The 22138-nt window shown below is 31.0% G+C and overlaps 3 protein-coding genes across 3 annotated transcripts; 2 read left to right on the top strand and 1 right to left on the bottom strand.

The window, feature by feature from the left end:
* The first annotated feature begins 468 nt into the window (after positions 1-468).
* LOC124927859 (zinc finger protein ZAT12-like) lies at positions 469-1150 on the top strand. Its single transcript, XM_047468346.1, has one exon. The coding sequence runs from the start codon at positions 480-482 to the stop codon at positions 1125-1127; it is 648 nt and encodes a 215-aa protein (XP_047324302.1). The 5' UTR covers positions 469-479; the 3' UTR covers positions 1128-1150.
* Positions 1151-12906: 11756 nt separating this feature from the next.
* Positions 12907-14548, bottom strand: LOC124925068 (WAT1-related protein At2g39510-like). The gene is made up of 6 exons (XM_047465042.1): positions 14355-14548; positions 14199-14261; positions 14008-14124; positions 13700-13943; positions 13445-13606; positions 12907-13359 (listed from the first exon to the last, which is right to left on the bottom strand). The coding sequence occupies exons 1-6, from the start codon at positions 14546-14548 to the stop codon at positions 12907-12909; spliced, it is 1233 nt and encodes a 410-aa protein (XP_047320998.1).
* Positions 14549-19116: 4568 nt separating this feature from the next.
* LOC124925067 (uncharacterized mitochondrial protein AtMg00810-like) lies at positions 19117-21108 on the top strand. Its single transcript, XM_047465041.1, has 3 exons — positions 19117-19297; positions 19391-19766; positions 20739-21108. Exons 1-3 carry the CDS (start codon positions 19117-19119, stop codon positions 21106-21108), a joined length of 927 nt encoding a protein of 308 aa, XP_047320997.1.
* The last annotated feature ends 1030 nt before the right edge of the window (positions 21109-22138 follow it).

The following is a 22138-nucleotide window of genomic DNA, read 5'->3' as shown; positions in this document are numbered from 1 at the left end:
TTAAATTAACCCTTTAACTTTCTCATTCAAAACTCTCTTTTTATTTATATCCCAATACATCATTTCTATATCACCATACATGATTTCTTTGGATTTTTTCTCTACTTACTTTTCTTCAATTCACACAATATCCTGATTAAATTCGAAAATCCACATCTATATATTAACACAACTCCTCCGTGCCTAGCAAGAAATTCAAAATATTATTATTATTATTATTATAATTGTTGTTGTTGTTGTTAGAAAAAGTAAAGAATATGAAGCTGCTAGAGAATAGTCAACTCTAATTAGTCAAAAGTTTCCAACTTGTACTACTTACTCATCATATATAACTTAATAAGGCCGTACCTATCTATCTATATATACATCTAACCATCTATCCCTAGCTAATCACTCAATATCTTCTTTCCTTTTGTTCTTTGATCTTCCTCTATCGAATCAATCACAAACAAATTATTAAGACAAGACAATATATCATCATGGTACATCATGTGGGTATGAAGAGACAAAGAGATCAGATGGCGGATCCAAACTTAACCAACATAGCTAACTGTCTCATGATCATGGCTCGTGGAGGAGGGGACTTCATCAACCCTAATTACATCCACCACCAGGACGTGGTGACCCACGAACAGGCCGCGGGTACTCGGGTCTTCGAGTGCAAGACCTGCAACCGTCAATTCCTTTCCTTCCAAGCACTAGGGGGCCACAGAGCCAGCCACAAGAAGCCGAGGCACACGGGGGACTTGAGTCTGCAGCCGTCTCTGTCTCTAATGATCAGTTCCCAGCAGCCGGCGACAAAACCGAAGCCTAAACCGAAGACCCATGAGTGTTCCATATGTGGCCTGGAGTTCGCCATAGGGCAGGCACTTGGAGGCCACATGAGGCGGCACAGGGCGGCCACACTGGCGGAGAACCAGCCCGCGGATTTGTCCCTATCTCCTCCTCCTCCTTTGGAAACTCCTCCACCCGTATTTGTGCCTCATGTGTTGAAGAGATCGAACAGCTGTAAGAGAATATGTCTGGATTTGAACTTGACGCCTAAAGAAAATGGAATGGATAATTTTCATCAATTCATGAATATCAGAGATCAGAAGGTTTCTCCAATCCTTCATTGTTATTTTTGAATTATTATATAACTATATATATATATATACCAGATCATGATCAGAGACTAGCTACTACACATCAGATGTAATATGATTTTGTTTTTTTTTTAATTATATTTATTCTTTTCTTTTCTTCTCTTCTTTCGTCCCCGCCTGCCAGAGGATCTTTCATATGTTTATTATGATCATTATATACATACACATACAGACCACTTTGTAATTAAATCACTATATATATATATTTGCACAATTTTTGTTTATCTTTTGCTAAAGCAAGACTAATATATATATATTATATTATATATATATATACAAGTAGAGAGAGGTATTTGCCAAAAAAAAAAAAAAGCTTATAAAGTAAAAGTTTAGTAGTTTCTAAAGACCACACGACATCCTCATTTTAAAATGAAATGGTCATCAAATTGCAACTAAATATAAAGTTATAAATCTAAAAAGAAATCAACAATTGATTCAAAAGGACTAATCTGTTCAGAAGTTGGTGGTATAGGTTTGTTAAATGGAATGTTATTTGCAAAAATAACTATATATATTTATATTTAATGAGACCTGTCTCAAACTTAAGAGAACATGCATTTGAAAGTTTTACATATCTACATTTGTTCCTGGTGGCTTTAGAAACAAACGAAATAAGGTAGATTATACAAGTTTATAACTTTGTAAAAAGGAATTTGTATGAGCAATAACAACAAACAAAATAAATTTTGTCATTTTTATGCATCTGAAATTGTGGTTACAAATTAGTGTTGAGATGCCAGATAAATAGAGAAAACTATTTCACTGAAAATATTTAATTATTTTGATCGACTCTTAATCTAATATATAGTTTTATTTGAGGTTTCTTATCAAAAATATGTTTAATTTTTTTTTAGTATGTTTTTTTAATTAACTGGAACTATATATTAAAATAACAGTTTTACCACTTTAAGAAATAATATAATAATTATTTTTTATAGTTTTTCTAAAAAATTAAAGTTTAAAAAACAAAACATTAGTTTTAATTAAAGCACCAACTGAATTGTATTAACTTAAGAAAATGTATTTGAAATAAAGTTACATTCCCAACTTTCTAATAGGTTATTTCGGAGCTTTACAAGACTACAGGAGTTCAATATAAACACTCAAAATTAATGGTGGAAATTATCACTCACGTACTCATAATTTTTATAAAAATAATATAAATCATGTAATAAGTTTTAAATTAATTTTAAACTATTTCAAAATTTTATAAATTAATATTCAAAAATAAATTTATAAATTATATTGATTTGTTCTATTATTTAAACAAACAAAATTTAAAAAAAAATTAATCGATTATAAAATAAATATCGATCCTATAACAAACTAATCGGATATAGCAAGTCATTCATTTGGAAAATTAATATATTTTATTTTTACAAAACGATTTATATGTATTGATATTCTATAATCGTCTCTACTCGAATATATATCATTTGATATTAGTTTTTGGTGACGCTCTTTATTGTTTTTTTCCTTATTTTAATGGTTTTATGGCCCTTTTTTTCTTCCCCTAAATTCTCACCAAACTAGGATTAAATACACTAAATAGATTTTCTTATTTTATTATTATATAATTAGTCTACTTTATTTAAAATTAATTAATTTAAATTCTCAAGTTTTCTTAATCTTATTTTTCTTGGATAGATAATTTTAAATAATAAATTACTATTAATCGAGTATTTTTATCATTTTTCAAAACTTTGTTATATTATAAAGAAAATGAGCCAATACATCATAATAAAAAAACAATATATTTATTCTCACTTAAGCAAGTTATTCTCGAGAACCAAACTTCACCTATAAAAATTATCTCATCTAAAAAATGATAGGTGACAATATAAAATCACCGTGAATTGAGATTCAATGTTTTTTTACTATGAATGCCTTCCTAAAATTACTTTATTTTAATATTATTTATTAAAATAATCTACTTTGTTATTTAATTATTATAACTCATTATAAATATATTTTAAATTTAATAATTTATTTATATATATATATTAAATTATTATTTTTTAAAATTTGATTATTTATATTTTTACAATATGCCAATTAAATTATTTATAAATTTGCTTGTTTATATTTTAATATATCTATTTAAATATTCTTATTTTATAATTTTGATTATTTTAAATTATTTATTTTTATAAATTTAATTATTTAATATATATATATACACATGTAAATTATTATTTATTATTATTTTTATAAACGTGAAATATAATCTATTAGAAATGAAAGTCGTTTAAGGAAAAACTATTACAAAAACAAAATTTTACAAACACATCCAAAGTAAAAATCTAAAACATAAATCAAAATATTTATCAACGAACCCCTAACATAAACATTGTTTCATCAACACATAATGAGTATTATAAATATTACTTAAACATTTTCATAAATACTTACTAAATAATTTTTTTATTTTAGAACTAGTCTAATATATTTTGAATGGTTCTATTTCACATATATTTTTTTTATTAGTGTAGTCTAGTCTAAATGTTTTATTGGATGTCTCTTCTTACCAAAACAAAATCGCCAGTAACTTAAAAAGTGATGATTGTATCTCGTTCTTTTTTTAATGTATTATTAAAATTATTAATGATTAAAATATTTTTAAACTTTCTCTAATTATTTATAAGATGATAAAGTGAATATTTATTATATTTAAATGGCTATATATATATAAGATAAATAATTAAAATTTTAAAAATAATTAATAATAATTTTAAATAGATATATTAAAAAATAAATTAAATTTATAAAATAATTTAAATAGATATTAAATAAGAATAATACATTTAATTGATATATATATTATTATTATTTTTTTAAAAGGTTCATGTATATTAAAAATGAAAAATATTGTTTAAGAATAACGAACATTATGAAATAAAAAATAAGGAAAAACGACACTAAAAAATTATGGAATAGTAAGTTATCGAGAAGAACGATAATTAACTTCTTTCTTGACAGACTCTGAAAGTTTTTCCGGGGACGAATCTTTGCAAATCTTCCCCCTCGGTTGAGGGATCAGAAGTTTAGGACCAAAACATGCCGATATATTAATGTTATCATAATAGCATTATGAATAGAATATATTAGACCAATACGGTTATGAAAATTCACGATTTCTCCTTCAACTAATAGTCCACTAGCTAAAATATAATTTGGGTATAGAGTAACCATTAAATTAATAATTAAAATATAATTAATCAATTTATAAAAATTATAATTAATCATAATATAATATAAATTATTAATGTTATAATATATTTAAGAGGTAAAATAAAAAAATTGAAGGATAAAAAGTGAGTTTTAATAGTCAATTAGGTGATTGTTTTGAAAACAATTAAATGAATAAACTAAGTTTAAAAGAATTTCAAATAAGATGATTCCGGAAAACGACCCTTATATAAAAACAATATCATGACAAGTCACAACATAACTAAAGATGAGATGTGGAGTCCTCTTTACTTAGGTAAATGTGATACTATGATCCTAATTTTGATATTTAACCCTCCATAAAAAAACATTGAATTTTAACCTTTTTTAAAAAAAAATTCCAATTTTACCCCTAATAACTTTTTACTTTTTTTTTCTTCCTTTTCTTTCTTCTTCCCGCTTTCCCTTTCCCCATGCCGTTACACTTCTTCTTCCCCCGCTTTTCCCCCATCCGGTTTCCCCCCGTCCAGCCCTAGACGCAAGCCTGAACTCCGCCAACCACCATCCCCCGACGTTCTCCAAGAACCCCAAGCCCTTGAACCCCGACGAGATAGCCACGACGCTTACAGCCAGCCTTTTCGACGATCGCCAAGCCTCGGACGCTTCTAGCCCGACGATCTGAGGTTAGTTTAGGTTTATTGTTAGGTAATCTCTATGGATTGGGGGTAATGAATGATGAGAATGATATAGGGTTTTAGTTTAGGTTTATTGTTTGTATAGTTTGAAATGCTGAGAATGTTCTGAATGGTTTGTAAATATTTGTATATGTTTTGCTTATTAGAATGCTGAGAATGGTATATTTGCATGTTGAGTAAGAGTAAGAAATGTTTTAGGGTTTTTAGTTTAGGTTTAGGGCTTGGTCGTGTGGCGTGGGGGTTGACGTGGGGCGTGGGGCTTGGGCGTGGGGCCGTGGGGCGTGGAAGGTGGGCGTGGGCTTGGGCGTTGGGGAGTGGGGGTTGGGCGTGGGGCGTGGGGGGTGGGGGTTGGGGGTTGGGCGTTGGGCGTTGGGCGTTGGGCGTGGGCGTGGGCTTGGGCGTGGGAGCATGGGCTTGGGCGTACCACACAATATGTAAACTAATTTAATAAGTTTATAATGTGGTATAGCTCAGTTGGGAGATTGTCAGGCTGATGATTTGAATGTCAGGTGTCGAATCCACCTTCACCGCAAAAGGTTATTTTTTTCTTTGCTTTTTACTTTATAATTAATGAAACAGCCAAGCAGAACTTACAAAATTAGAATTGAAAATGGGAAAAATACCCAACATTTTGATTATCTCCAATGTGAACTTAAGTTTCTAATATGAGCTAGAAGGTAATTTTAATCTAGGATGAACCTTGCTAAATCTATATTCTTGTTTTGTGCTTGCATTAATCGACTATAACAACTTTTATTATACATATCTATGTACAGCAGCACATGTACAAGTTTTCTGGTTTTTGGCAAAAAGAAAGAGGCAATTACAGTGTGCAATTGAGTGTCCGTTATGAAACTTGTTGTTGTACTTGTAGCACAAATTGGAGCTTTATGAAGTAGAAATTTGAACAAATTTACTAGTGTTGTGTAATATATATGTTGTACTATATGCTGCACTTGAGAAAAGCCTCCAGTGTGTAATGGAAGTGGATTATAAGTAAGTCATGTTCTTATATTCTCAGTTGTCTTTTTCTCTCAACAATTTGTAAATTGAATCCACTGATGGGATTGTGCAAATCATATACATACATTCTTATTCTGCAAAGGAATCTCAATTCTTTCGTTTATATCTTATAAATCTTGTATTTTTTGTATATATATACTAATATTTATTCAATGTTTTAAAATTATTAAAATAAAAAATATAAACGCTCTCATTCCACATTTTATTCACTTCGATAAAACAACTTATTTTCTCATATGTTTCATCACATATTTTTTCCGAATGAATCCCTCATTTCGTGACTTTACAACTTTCACTTTGTCAATCAAATATTTGATTCATATTTTTTATAATTAACATCGTGACCTCACACTTTGGTCAATTAAATATTTTGATTCATATTTTTTAACCACTTTCAAATGATATCGGTCTATTATCCCTCAACAAACCACATCTCAATCACATTTGGTTAAACGTTGTACTTGTTTTGTTAGGTTGAAAGTTCAAAACCTACAAATAACATTTTTAAATTTATTTTTAACCGTTTTAAGTTTATGGGCGGTTTCAACCCACAATCCGACCCAAGTATCAATTTACTCTCACATAAATATCCAAATTAACCACAGCTCTCGACCCGGCCATCCGGACACTTTAAAATTAAGCATCATTATATATATATAGATTAGTTAGTTAAAAATTTGAATTTTTATTGTTAAAATGTCTCGCGTTCATCAAATTTGGGTGTGAATCTTAAACTTAAAGTGTTGTTAGCCTAGTTGGTTAAAGGGTTGTATTTGTTTTGTTAGGTTACAAGTTCGAAATCTATAAATAACATTTTTAAATTTATTTTAACCGTTTTAAGTTCTAGGGCGGGTCAAACCCACAATCCGACCCAAGTATCCATTTACGTCTCAAAATAAATATCCAATTAACCATACCTCTCAACCCCGGTAATCCGGACACTTTAAAAATTAAGCATCATTATATATATATCTATGATATATATAGCGTTCATCAAATTTGATGTTGATCTTAAAATAAAGTGTTGTTAGTTCTAGTTGTTAAAGGGTTATACTGGTTTTGTTAGGATGCAAGTTCGAAACCTACAACTAACACTTTTTAAATTTATTTTTAACGTTTTAAGTTTATGGGCGGGTCAACCCACATCCGACCCAAGTATCATTACTCTCACCATAAATATCCAAATTAACCTTAGCTCTCGACCCGGTAATCCGGGACACTTTAAAAATAAGCATCATTATATCTATATATAGATTAGTAGTTAAAATTTGAACTTTTATTGTTAAAATGTCTCGCGTTCATCAAATTGGTGTTGAATCTTAAACATAAAGTGTTGTTAGCCTAGTTGGTTAAAGGGTTGTACTTGTTTTTGTTAGGTTGCAAGTTCGAAATCTACAAATAACATTTTTAAATTTATTTTTAAACCGTTTTAAGTTTATGGGCGGGTCAACCCACAATCCGACCCAAGTATCCATTTACTCTCACATAAATATCCAATTAACCTTAGCTCTCGACCCGGTAATCGGCCACTGTAAAAATTAGCATCATTATATATAGATTTAGTTAGATAAAAATTTGAAACTTTTATTGTTAAAATGTCTCGCGTTCATACAAATTTGGTGTTCAATCTTAAATATAAAGTGTTGTTAGCCTAGTTGGTTAAAATATGTACTTGTTTTGGTTAGGTTGCAAGTTCAAACCTACAAATAATAATTTTAAATTTATTTTTTAACCGTTTTAAGTTTATGGGCGGGTCAACCCACAATCCGACCCAAATATCCATTTACTTTCACATAAATATCCAAATTAACCACAGCTCTGACCCCGACAATCCAGACACTTTAAAAATTAAGCATCATTATATATATATATATATAGATAGATAGATTTGAATATCTAAAAAGCTAATGAGATTTACTCTTTCAAATTTATGTTCCACTTTGTACCACTTTCACAAATATGTGGGTTTTTTCTTTCTTTTCTTTCTTACGTTTTAACTTATTCTTTAAAATAATTAATTTTTGTGAGGATGGTACATAATGGAACATATCATTTGAAACAGCAGATTTGAAAGTCCTCGTTTGAATCCGACTCAAATTGTGACTGACCTTTGTAAATCTGACAATATTAGAGCATCTCCAATGGAGCTGCAAAATGAAACCCAAAATGGGATCAGCAACTCCCATAGTACTCCAAACGGAACACCAAAAATGGATATCCCATACTCCATCTCAAAATACTGCATATATGCGTTGCTACTGTATCAGATCGCATATATTTTTTTTTTACTTTTTAGCCCTGGAACTTTTATTTCATCAATTTTATATATTAAACTATTTATATAATTAATTTATATTTTATTTATATTTTAATTTATTTTATATTTTAATTTGTTATATGTTTTATTTATTTATATGTTTATTGAGTTATATTTATTTTTATCTTATATTTTTATATTAAGTTTATTATATAATTATTAATTTTAATTTATATAATATTTTTTATATAACATAAATTTATAATATAATTAAAAAAGTTATAATAATATTAAAAAAAATTACTTTAATATATATAATAAATTTTTATAATTAATTTATATTTAAGTTTAAAATATTTTGATGATATTATATATTGTGGTGTAATTTATAGTTTGTAAAAGATATGGGTGATATTAAAAAGTTATAAAAGTTGATGTAAGAAAGAATATTAAGAATATTCTTTTTGGGTTTGAGAATGGGTTTTTCGTGTTGGAGTAGAAATTTACTGTTTGATGTGATATTTACACCAAAATGAGTTTGAAAATGGGTTTTTCGGTTGGTGGAGATGGTCTTAATACTCTGTTTAAATAGATATCCATATCCGCAAAATGTTTGCAAATTATATCAAAGCTCTATCATGCCAAAGACCTTCTAATTTAATTTTTAATTTTACTTAGCGCAGTACTTAATGAATGCAGTTGCTAATTTGGTTAACCTTAATCATAATTGGGCTTCTAGTCTAATATGGATCTTGTTAATTTGTATTATTCTCTATGATTTTGTTGATTGGCCATTATGAAATTATAATAAAAAATGACTAACTCTAGGAATTTGCTCTCATTCCAAATAACTTTTATTATTACTAAATTTGTTAAAATGTTATTTATAATTTGCTCCACCTTTAAATATTATTGGGCCTATTATTATCCAAATGAGGATGCTTAATTGTGGACAACCTGCAAGAGGAGGCAAGCTATTTGCATAGGCTCTATGGGCCTCAAATTTTCTTCATATAATATCATTAATTAATTAATTATAAATGGTATATTTTTTTTTAATTGTATTAATATTTTTGATATATATTAGGAAATATTTTATACAGTATATAATTGATTTTTTATTTACAATATTTAAAAAATGATTGTAGCAATCTATGTGATTAGACTGTATAAGCAATAATAATAAAAAAAATTTAAAACTCAATTTATCTATGAGCTAGCTTGTAAAATTAACTCAGCAATCTATATTATTCTATTTTTTATGATTATGTTGGATAATTAAAATTTTCTTATCATAATTTATACTTATATTTATTTTATTCTCATATTATTCATAATATGTTTAACACTACTTTTATCATTTTTTTTTTGTATACATGACCGTTTAAAATAATAATAATAATATTATAAATATATTATTTTACATTGGGAACATATTATCTTTTAATAATTTATTTATTATTTATGAAAAGTGATAAATTAAAAAAAGATAAAGTTATAATGTTTTCACATATTAAATATACAAGTCAAAATGTTGTGAGAGTCAAATAACTTTATTTAATTACATAATACTAAATAAGGTACCTAATATATATCTAAACATTAATGTGGCCTAAGATTTTCAAAACCAGATTATAAATCCCATTAATCATTAATGTGGCTTAAGCCTTTTAATCTTAGCAGTACTAACGCACCTAAATTTAAAATAAACTAAACTAAATTAAAATTTTATTGAGACTTGTCAAAAGGTTTTGTTGACTTTGAAAATGATAAAAATAATATAAAATGTAGCTTATGTATGCATGCCTTAATCAACATAAAACTTGTAACTCCTTAATTGTGTACAAAAATGACTTAAGTGAAAGATATAAATCTATTATATATAATATATATATATCTAATATATATATATATATGTTAATTTTTTTTAAAAGCCATTAAGATAAATGTTACACGTGGATTAAATATATTTTTTTAAAATTGTCAAATAATTAGTGTGTCCTAGCTAACCTGTCAAAACCTCTTATTTTAAGCAAATTAGAGCCATTGGATGGTCCATCAGTGACATGTGTAGAGTCCAGATGCATTGAGTTATGCTGTGGTAGAGAACACTGGATCAGTGGGCGAGTAGTTTAAAAGCCGATCGAAGGTAAGCTCATAAACATAAATCATTTCTTAGTTTGCTTGTTTTCTCCTAAGGTTTGCTTTCTCTTTCTCTTTCTCTCTCTATGTACTACTTCAAATTCTATCAATCGAATGTAACATCTTCATGATAGATAGAACTGTCAATTTCTTATATAAACAAACAAAAAAAAATATTAAAGATTTGGTTTTGATCTTGTTTATATAATGTTTTCATGGTGAAATGGTGAAGCAACTAATCCTTGTTTATCTTGTATATATATATATATATATTTAAAATCAAAATTGAAGTTAATGATATATGATTGTTTGTCGAAATTGATTATCTAATTTTAGATCTTTGTTTATATGTACATCTGCAGTTCAGAGGGAAAGCCGGATCATTTGAAAAACTAGGTGAGCTGCAAGTTCTCAGGTTCAGTTTGGTGAAATGGTGAGTTTAATCTTATTGATTAATCATTATATGTTTTTTACATTTTATATTTCTTAGGTAATCTTTGATCTAATATCAACCATGTAATTGTTATTTTAATAACTAATCTCATTAGTTATGTAAATCTCTTTATTAACTTTTTACATTTGGTTAATTATTTAAAGTTTTTTAATTAATTAAAGAGTTTTGATATTTTTTTTAGTCAAACTTCTTTTTTTCCAATTCTCTGGATGGATGAGATTTAAAGGGTACAGCTTTTTATTATTAGACATTGATAATGTGAATCTAATCATTATAACATTTTAGGACAAAATAAATAAATTATTTCCCTTTGTTTCATTTGTCTGTCTATCTGTCTCTAGATTATAAGATTTTAAGGCTTTGATGCTTTTTATAAAAGTATACTTTGGAAATGTGAATGTTTGTTATTCCTATTTAATATTTAATATGTGATCTTTCAATTATTGTGAATTGTTTCATTTTATTCTCTTGATATAATTTATCATCATTAATTAAATGAGTCATAACGTAACTAGGACAATCAATACACATTCCTCGATAAACTCTAGTCGAAGAATGAATACGACATAAGATACGACAAAAGATACGACAAAATTAAGATTATATATAACTAAGTTGGCTTATTTTCTTTAGATTAAAGAATGGTAGACATTATAATGAATATTTTTGCTGGCAACTTCTCTACATATTTGAAATTATGTCTAGCTAGACGGTTGACTCATGTTATTTAATTGAGATTAGAGTATTAATTATATAAGATTTGATAGTCTTTAATTAATTAAATAATCCTTAACTAATATATTATTGGTTACATGACTTTCAGACAAGTGATTGGAACGGAAGATATCAGAACACTGATGATGATTCCTCAAGAACCCAGAATTTAATTGGAAGAATTGGGCAAATGCCTCAATTGGCTGGGTCGCGAATGCTAGGATTTCCAAACACTGGAAATTCTCAAATGAACTACTACAACAATCCTCAGATGTTTCAGTTGTCTAGTACACCACCAGCAGGCCAATTGTATGGCTATGGCCGCCATTTGGGTCGACCAATTCGGCCCATCGCCACTTTTCCGACGGACAGATTCCAATCCACGACTGTCAATAGGATTACCAACAATTGTCAACTTCAGTTTTCTGGACAGTTGATTGAATACACTACTCCTCCTACTACTACTCCCTTGGCCATTGAAAATGGTAGTGGAGGATCAGGAGGAGAAGGAAGGAGTATAATTTATATGACTTCACGCCAGATAGCTGGACTGAAGAAATTCCCTACAAACGTGAAGAGCATGATCTCAAGTAAGGTATTTGATGGAATACCTGTAATGTATTCCTCTCCGACACGACAGGTACTCAGTCTTCACTTTCTTCTTCTTCTTCTTCTTCTTCTTCATTTTCACATTCCCCCGTTTAACCCTTTTCATTTTTGTGCAGAATAATTTAAGGGCGGTCATCAGATCACCTGGTTACTTATGCGGGTGTAATCATTGCAAGTTTAAAACTGTAAATAAGAAAACCCTCCTTTTCTTTTGGTAATTTAATGTTTACTATCCTATATAATTTGTTTTTGTTTTGTTTTTTAAGGTTGTCAACCCACATGAGCTTGAAGTCCATGCCGGATGCCGACAGACCAAGCATCCCAACGATCGGATTTACTTTACCAATGGGAAGACATTCTCAGACTTGGTGTATGAGTTGCAGAAAACTACTACACATGAGGACTTATATCGAGCAATGAAGACTGCATCTGGCTCAAATATAAATATTGTGAATTTTGATTCATGGAAAGGTTAATTATTTGTCCCTTATATTCTAACAGATTACATTAATTTAGACATCATGTTTTGCTTACTATTCCTATTTGTTTCATCAGCTAAACATGAAGCCGCAATGTGTGGGAGGAGAGTTCCTGATTACTGAAATAAGAGAAAGGACAAGGAGCTTTGTTTTTTTGTTTTCTTTTCCTTAGACAAATTTACATCAACTGTTTTTTATTGACTTGTGTTAAACTTCCTACTCAAACTGCTTCATCAACAGACAATACTTTTACAGAATTATTATTAACCTCTGTTTTTGAATTCTCTTTTTCCTTTTCTTCTTCATTTTTATCACTGTCCAGAAGGTCAACAGGAGCTATATGATTGCTCTCTTGCTTATTATTTAAGCTCCTTTTTTCCTTCCTTTTTCCCCATATGACCAGATATAATCCAGCAACTATTACAACTGATCCTACAACCCTGCAGAAAAAAAAAGGATCAAATATAATATAATCATCAAATGCTGGTTTGTTTCTCATAAAAAGTACTATTATTACTTGCCTTCCCAGGTTGATTTGCTCAGAAAGAAAAAAAGATCCCATTATGGTAACAAGGACCATGCTGAGAGGGTTGAATGAAGTCACAAAGACAGGTCCTTTCTCCTTCATCACTTGTAATGAAACATAATAGTTAACGCCTGAACTGATAACCCCCTGCAACAACCCATTAAACCATATCTTAATATGCAGACACTAAAAATGGCGAAAGAAGAAGAAGAATGTGAAGATGGTAGATTACTCCATAAAGGGCAGCTAAAAGCTTGGAGTCAAAGTGCAAAGACCAAATCTGGGTATTTCCTCTCTGGGCAAAGAGTGTAACAACAGTCCCTTGTAATGATCCCGTTAGGCAGATCAGTGTCGTGAGAGAAAGTGAAGCTGGATAAGATTTCAAGGTGATTGCCTATATAAAATTGTAACAAGATGATGATCAGGACATTTAAAAGAATTTTTAATTAATTATGAAATGGAGTGTGAGTAATTGATGAATTATCACTTGTAAAATGTAGAAACTAGCCCAGCAGAAACAACCAGCTATGATCATAAGAGAGCCCTTGATGTTGTTTTCTTGGTTTGATTCAGAAGAAGAAGAGACATTATATGTTTCTTGGTGTTGGGTCCATGGTAAGCCCAAGTTTGGACCTTTGACTAATGTCATAATCATAGCTCCTCCAACTGTCACTAAGGTTCCCACAATCTTGGCCTGACTCCTCACTTTCTTGATTTCGACATTCTCAAGCCTGTCATGAATATTAATTACTAAACAAACATATTTCTCACTTAACAAAAGGAAAAGTAATTTACCTGAATAACCAAGCCATTACAAATGTCAGAGCAGGAAGAATATTTGTCATGGCTGTTCCAAAACTTGCTGTTGTGTACTTAATCCCATTATAATACAAGTTCTGATCTAGAACCGGCCTAAACAACAATTTTCGATACAAATCAAGATAAACTCTAGTATATAGTTGTATAATTTAAAGTTGTAGTCATACTCTAATAGCCCCAGCAACATAATCTTGGTCCAAATAGATAGAGTCATCTTTGGCCTTACTTTCCTGTCACATGTTGGTTACATAGATAATAAATATTAAGTTTGTAAGGATTAAGGAATAATATTTTCTTCTGTTTAACTAGTTAGAAGCTTGCACCTTTCTAGGGCCATGGCAAAAGGGGCGAAGACGATAGCTGCAATAGCATTCCGATAGACAGCAAAAGTGTAATGGTTCATACCCTGGTTTAGAGCAGACTTGGCAATTATGGACATCCCAGACAGCCCAAATTGCAGGAAGATCACACACAAATACACTTTAGATTTACTCAATATTTCAAGCCATGATCCCATTGTTAATTTCTAGATCTCTCCTTTACTTAATTTGAGTGAGATATATTGGTATATATGATCTTATTGTAAACAAGGCTTATCATTTATATAGGCTTCAAGTTGTGGATGAACAACAAGCTTCAATAATACTAGGGGATTCCACTATGAAAATAATGGGTTTTTTTTTCTTTCTTTTTTTCAGTTGACACTTATTAGAAATCTGGGGGCATATAATTTTTTTTAACATAAAAATATGAAGCAAAAGTGTTGCTGACTAAGGAAGAACTAGTAGAAAAAGATTGGCTTTGTTTGATGTGGAATTTTATTTTTTGAACAAGGTTCACTTTTTGTAAGGTGATGTTTTTTGGGTTGATATGTTGTCGGCAAATTTTGTGATCTGTTTCTAAATTTTAAAGTGGTTCAGACTAAAAAAAATCGACAAAATCACTTAAATAGAATATTTCTAACCCAAAATAACGATAATAAAACAACTTGATTGTAAAGAAAAAAATCATTAAAACCAACATACTCATTTAGATGAGAGGTTGGATCATGCTGATCATCTTTGTGAACAGAACAATTGAGTTTTTCTTATTTTGTCTCTTTAATTAGTTTGGCATCTCACCACATAGTTCACGTAAGGATTGTAACTGTTGCTTCTGATTAATTATAGATTTATATATATTAAGTAAGAGGTTTCGTTTCTTAAACAACCTTTCCTTTTCCTGTACAAGAGTTTTTTTACTTTTTCCAAAAAACACCCGTATCAAACAAGTGCCAAGTAAACATGAATAGATCGAAAGTAGTGGAGGCTTGGTGGTGGGTATTCACGTAATTGCAACCTATATGTAGCCAATGAAATCACAAGTTTGTGGGAGGATTCATGATATATATATTATACAGGGGTTTGCATGTAATCCATCTTATAATGTTGGTATATATGAGATCAAAACAACCTCAACTATACATTGATGTTTGCAAATGCCATCTATTCGTATCTTATGAATTATAATATTTATATTGCAAGCAGACCGAATTTAGAATTTTATTTTTCCTGTACACTATAAAGATTAAAAGTATTATACTATTATCGATAACAAATGAGCATATTAAGGGTTAAAATATTAAATAATTTATATGTAAAATATTATGATAATATCAATATTATATTAATATATTAATTTTTTTATAAATTCAATGTAAACATAACTATGTAATTTTATATATAATTCTAATGTAACTTTCTTTTATATTAGTTTTTTTTGTTGTCTCAATCAATGATCACGTACTTTAGTTATTGAAACAAGGCTCTAATAATGTTTTAATTATTATTAATATATTTTTTAATAATATTTTTTCTTTCAAATAATTATGTTGATGTTTTTATTTTCTTTTTACAATCATATCTCTGGGTTTTGTTTTCAGTTGTTGTTTTATTCCAATAGTCAATGCTCATATTTTATTGGTCTTAATCCAATAATGTGTGTTTCTTTACTGGTTATATATTCAACACACTATCATTATTTCGTTAAGATGAGTTTTCTCAAATATTTTTTCACCCCAACATTCTATGTTAATGTCTATGAGACTATATTTTTTTTTGCTTGTTTTCTTTTATGCAATACACTGTCATCCCGTCATTTGATGGATCTCGAGACTCACAAGTGACTTTAGAGTTCTCGGTTGTTTTCACCCAGCATTCAATGTATATGGGATTCTACATTTTCGTTAGTTTATCAGCCAACACACTGTCATTCTATAACTGGATGGAGCTCACGAGTTTCTGAAATTTGAATGATACACCATTAATATTTCAACTATTTACATTACATTTAATCAATAATAAAACCCTAGTTTCTCTTTTCTCTGTTCTCTATCATGGTATCAGAGCCACCATTCATTTATAGGGCTTGATTTGTTGGGATCGAGGATTTTGCAACGATTCTTATGCTTCTACACCGAAGGATTAATCTGTTACAGTATGTCTCTTGTTTTGCTTCTGCACTGATTGATTGCAGCTCCTAGGGTTTGTTTGTTGGCTTGTGAATTGGGGATTTTGTTTGTTTGGTTCCTTTGTCGCTTGGATCTCGTTTGCTTGTTCGTTATGGCTGTTCGTAAAGACGATTCTATTCAGTCTATTAGTGTACAGTTGGATGGAAAAAATTATTCGTATTGGAGCTATGTGATGAAAAAAATTTGAAGGGAAAATCGATGTGGGGTTAGGTTACGGGTACGAAAATGCCACCTACCGATAAGGCTACAGAGACTTATGCAACAATGCTCAATGTTTGGGAGGCCGATAAATCGAAGATCATCACGTGGATAAACAATTCCGTCACACATTCGATTGGGGTTCAGTTGGCAAAGTACGATATATCCAAGCACGTTTGGGACCATCTTGCTCGTCTTTATACACAGTCTAATTTTGCTCGACAATTTTAGTTGGAAACGGACATTCGTGCATTCAAGCAGAATGATTTGTGTATCTAAGATTTTTATTCCCCCATGTCTGATATATGGGATTAGTTGGCTCTTACCGAGTCTAAGGAGTTACGGGTATTGGCACCTTACATCACACATCGAGAGCAACAACGCTTAATTCAATTTTTGGTTGTTCTTCGATCTGATTTTGAGACTTTGCGTGGATCAATATTGCATCGGAACCCTTTTCCTTCAGTTGATTCAGTTGTGCATGAGTTGATAGCTGAGGAGATACGAATCAAGACTCGACCTGACAAAGAGCATAACCCAACATCCACTTCATTCGTTCTTGCAACTCCACATAATTCCTCTAGTAATCATCCGAATCGATTGAACTCATGAGTGACTATGGATGAATGTGTTTTCTGTAAGAAGAAGGGTCACTGGAAAGGCCAATGTGATTTGATGATTGTGGAGGGAGTCTTTGTGATTGTTGTTGTGGTTGCGATTGTTATTATTGGTGCGGTTGTTACCTTTATTGATTAACAAAGGACATTGGCCTTTCCAGTGACCCTTCTTCTTATAGAAAGCACATTCATCCATAGCCACTCGTGAGTTCAATCGATTCGGATGATTACTAGAGGGATTATATGTGTTGGATGAACTTGAAGTACCAAAAATAGCTATTAGTGCTGCTTCTATTGTGGATTTGACATCTTTTCATTTGAGTCGCTCTTCTTCTACCTTTTATTTATAGCATTCTCGTTTAGGACATATTTTAGGATCCCGTTTAAAATTTTTGGCTTCTATTGGAGTTTTAGGTGATTTGAAAACTGATGATGTTTTTGATTGTAGTGGTGTAAACTTGCTAAGTTTTCGGCTTTGCCTTTTAAAACAAGTTTATCTTCATCTTTTGCTCTATTTGATCTAATTCATTCTGATGTGTGGGGACCTTCTCCTTTACCTACAAAAGGGGTTCCCGCTATTATGTTTCGTTTATTAATGATTGTACTCGTTATACTTGGGTTTTTCTTATGAAACGTCTTTATGAATTTTTAGTTATATTTCATACTTTTAGAGCTCTTGTCAAAACTCAGTATTCGCCTGTCATTAAATGCTTTCGTTGTGATTTGGGTGGGGAATACACCTCTAATGATTTCTCTAGGTTACTTGCTTCTGATGGAACTCTTCATCAGAGTTCTTGTTTAGACACCCCTCAACTAAATGGCGTTGCAGAAAAAAAACATCGACATATTGTCGAAACAGTTCGCTCTCTCTTATTGTCTGCCAATGCTCCTAGTGTCTTTTGGGGTGAAGACATCCTCACTGTTGTACATCTTATTAATATGATTCCAACATTTCACAACTCAGGTTTGTCACCATTTGAAAAGCTTCAAGGATATGCTCCTGCTTATTCCTCATTACGTGTCTTTGGTTTCACTTGTTTTGTATTACGTCCACACGTTAAACGTAGCAAATTGACTTCACGATCTGTAATGTGTGTTTTCTTGGGGTATGGGATATGACAGAAAGGTTATCGTTATTTTGATCCCTTCAGTCAAAAATTATATGTCTCCCGTCATGTTTCGTTTTTTGAGCATATTCCATTTTTTTCCAATCCTATAAATTCTCATGATATGACTCACCTAGACTTTGTTAGAATTGATCCTTTTACGGTTGATGATGAGGTGACACCTCCTACTACAGATTCTAGTACTACAGAGGTGACACCTCTTACTACAGACTCTAGTACTACAAGTCCTTACACATATCTTCCTCCCTCCACGGTCTTTCAATCTCCTCCCGATTATGTGGATCCTCCACCTCGTCAGTCAACCCGTATACGTAAGTCAACCAAACTTCCTGATTTTTCTTATTCATGTTACTCTACATCTTTTGCTTCCTTTTTAGCATCTATTCATTGTTTGTATGAGCCATCATCCTATCGAGAAGCTGTTATTAATCCTCTTTGGCAGTTTGTTATGACTGAGGAACTTGCAGCACTACATCAAACACATACTTGGGATTTGGTTTCTTTACCATCAGGAAAACGGCCTATTGGTTCTTGATGGGTATACAAAACCATCATCAAAACCAAGTCTGATGGGTCTATTGAGAGATATAAAGCCCCCCGAGTCGTTGCGAGGGGTTTTTCTCAGGAATATGGCATGGATTACGAGGAAACTTTTGCCCCAATTGCGAAAATGACAACAGTTCGCACTCTTATTGCTGTCGCTTCCGTTCGTAGGTGGAATATAACTCAAATGGATGTTAAGAATGCTTTCTTCAATGGAGATCTTCAAGAAGAGGTTTTTATGGTTCCTCCACCTGGTGTCCCTCACAAACCTGGTGAAGTTTTGTAAGCTCTGAAAGCTCTCTTTAGGCTTAAACAAGCACCACGCGCTTGGTTTGATAAATTCTCTATTGTGATCACTTCAATAGGATTTCATCGTAGTCATCATGATTCAGCATTGTTCATCAAGTGTACAGATCGAATCCGTATTCTTCTATCTTTATACGTTGATGATATGATTATTACAGGTGATGATATTGACGGGATTGGGCTCTTGAAATCCGAGTTGGCTCGTAGTTTTGCGATGAAAAAATTGGGGATGCAACGTTATTTCCTTGGGATTGAGGTTGTTTCATCTCTAAAGGGGTATATTTTATCTCAATCAAAATATATATGTGATATATTTGATCGTGCTCATCTTATTGATAATAAGATTGTGGATACTCCAATTGAAACCAATGCTCGGTATTCCCTAACCGATGGCTCACATTTGCCAGATCCAGCTAGGGATGGCAATGGGTACCCGTATGCCCGATATCCGTGGGTACCCGATAGTCGGGTTCGGGTATGGGGTCGGGCATGGGGTATGAGAGAAGATACCCGATCGGGTACGGGATCGGGGATAGGGAGTGTGTGAAACCTGATACCCGATACCCGATTATATTAATATTAAAAATAAAATGATTTTTTATTATAGTTTAATGTGACATTTCAAATATCCCATTATTACAAATATCATCATGAATATTTTGCTCTTATACATACTCCACTCAAACATTATTTCTTTATATTCCCAAAAAAGACATTATTTATTTATATTCCCCAAAAAGTTATTTCTCTCACATCTTAAAATTTTCTTTTAATAACAAGATGTATTTCAATCTCAACACTCTTCATATTCAATCTTTAACTTTTTTTTAATATTCATTACATTTTCTTCACTCTAGCACAACTAAGTTCTTATTTTTTCAAGATCTTCAACATAAATACATAGGTAAGTAATGTTTTTGTTTATTTTTTTAACATTCATTCTAACTTTTCTTCACTTTAACAACAACAAGATCTTCAACATAAGTCAATATTTTTTTTACATTTATTCTAACTTTTCTTCACTTTAGCAACAACAAACAACAAAGTTTTTTTTTGTTTTTTTTCAAGATCTATAACATAAATACTTAGGTAAATAATGTTTTTGTTTATATTTTTAACATTTCGTTATTAATAATTTTATTATTTATTACAGTTATTATGTTTCTTTTTCTTCAACTTCTACAATTTTTAAGTTTTTAATCGGGTAATGGGGTACCCGTCGGAGATTGGGTACCCGATGAATCGGGAATGGGGATAAAATTAGATATACCCATCGGGGTCGGGGTCGGGTTCGGAGTTGGGTAGTAAAATGAAAATCGGGTTCGGGGATGGATACTTCACTACCCGACAGGTAGGGTACACGTTGTCATCCCTAGATCCAGCCTTGTATCGTACTATTGTTGGCAGCTTGGTTTACCTCACCATCACTCGTCCTGATATTGCTCATGCTATACACATTGTTAGTCAGTTTGTTACTACGCCTACTTTAGTTCATTGGAGTGATGTTCTTCGTATTCTCAAGTATCTTCGGGGAACTCGGTTTCAGAGTCTTCTCCTTTCTTCCTCTTTTTTCTTGGATCTTCGAGCGTTCTCTAATGCTGATTGGACTAGTGATCCCTCCGATCGCAAGTCCACCATAGGGTTTTGTATCTTTCTTGGTGATTCTTTGATTTCATGGAAGAGCAAGAAACAAGATGTGATCTCTAGATCTTCCACGGAAACTGAGTATCGTGCTATGGCCTCTACGACCTGTGAGACTATTTGGTTACGATGGTAATTGCCGACATGGGAGTATTTTTTCATGAGCCTACTCCGTTGTTCTGTGATAATAAGAGTGCCATCCAGATTGCTCGTAATTCGGTGTTCCATGAGAGGACGAAACACATTGTGATTGATTGTCATGTTGTTCGACATCATTTTGCAATCGGTACCATCACATTGCCATTTGTTTCTTCCTCTGTGCAGATCGCCGACTTGTTCACCAAAGCTCTATCCTCTTCTCATTTTCGTTTTTTTGTTACCAAACTCTCAATGCTCATTGCTGCTGCATCATGAGTTTGACGGGGAATATTAGCATTTTAGACCTTTACTTTTATATATTTTATTATTTAGTCTCTCTGTTGGCTTATAAATAAGTATTTCATTGTTTTCTATTTACATTACATTTAATCAATAATAAAACTCTAGTTTCTCTTTTCTCTATTCTCTAACATCAACATCATCTTCAACCTCAAGTTCTTTAAATCATTTTCATCTTTAGTTTGAGAAGGATTGTTAGAATATAAGAGAATATATATGTAGAATATTATCATAATATTATAAATTGTGATAATATCAATATTATCTTATATTATTATATTATTTTCCTTATAAACTCAATGTAATGTCTATAGACATAGACTATGTAATTTTATATATCATTTCAATACAATATTTCTCTTATCTTCTAGCATATTAATTGAAACGATTCATTAATACTCCTACTAAAATAAAATAAATATCCGAGATTTAAAAAGTGATGAAAATACCCGATTTAAATATTAAATTTATATATTTAAAATTTTATCTATTATTATTGAAAATGTAAAGATTATAAGACAATGGAAAATCTATAAAATTTAAAAAACTCTCACATATTATTTAAGTTGTAACATTCTATTCTGTGTAGAATAAAATTCATCTATTATCAAATCTGAATCAATATCTTCAATATATATCATCATAGTATTTGCTAAAAATATTTTCTCCCATTTTATTCCGTTTAAAAATTTTCACATATTTTATAGCTGAAAATGATCTTTCTGTAG

The sequence above is a fragment of the Impatiens glandulifera genome, chromosome 2 (genome assembly GCF_907164915.1).
Source record: "Impatiens glandulifera chromosome 2, dImpGla2.1, whole genome shotgun sequence".
NCBI lineage: Eukaryota > Viridiplantae > Streptophyta > Magnoliopsida > Ericales > Balsaminaceae > Impatiens > Impatiens glandulifera.
This window is presented reverse-complemented; position numbering and strand designations above follow the sequence as displayed.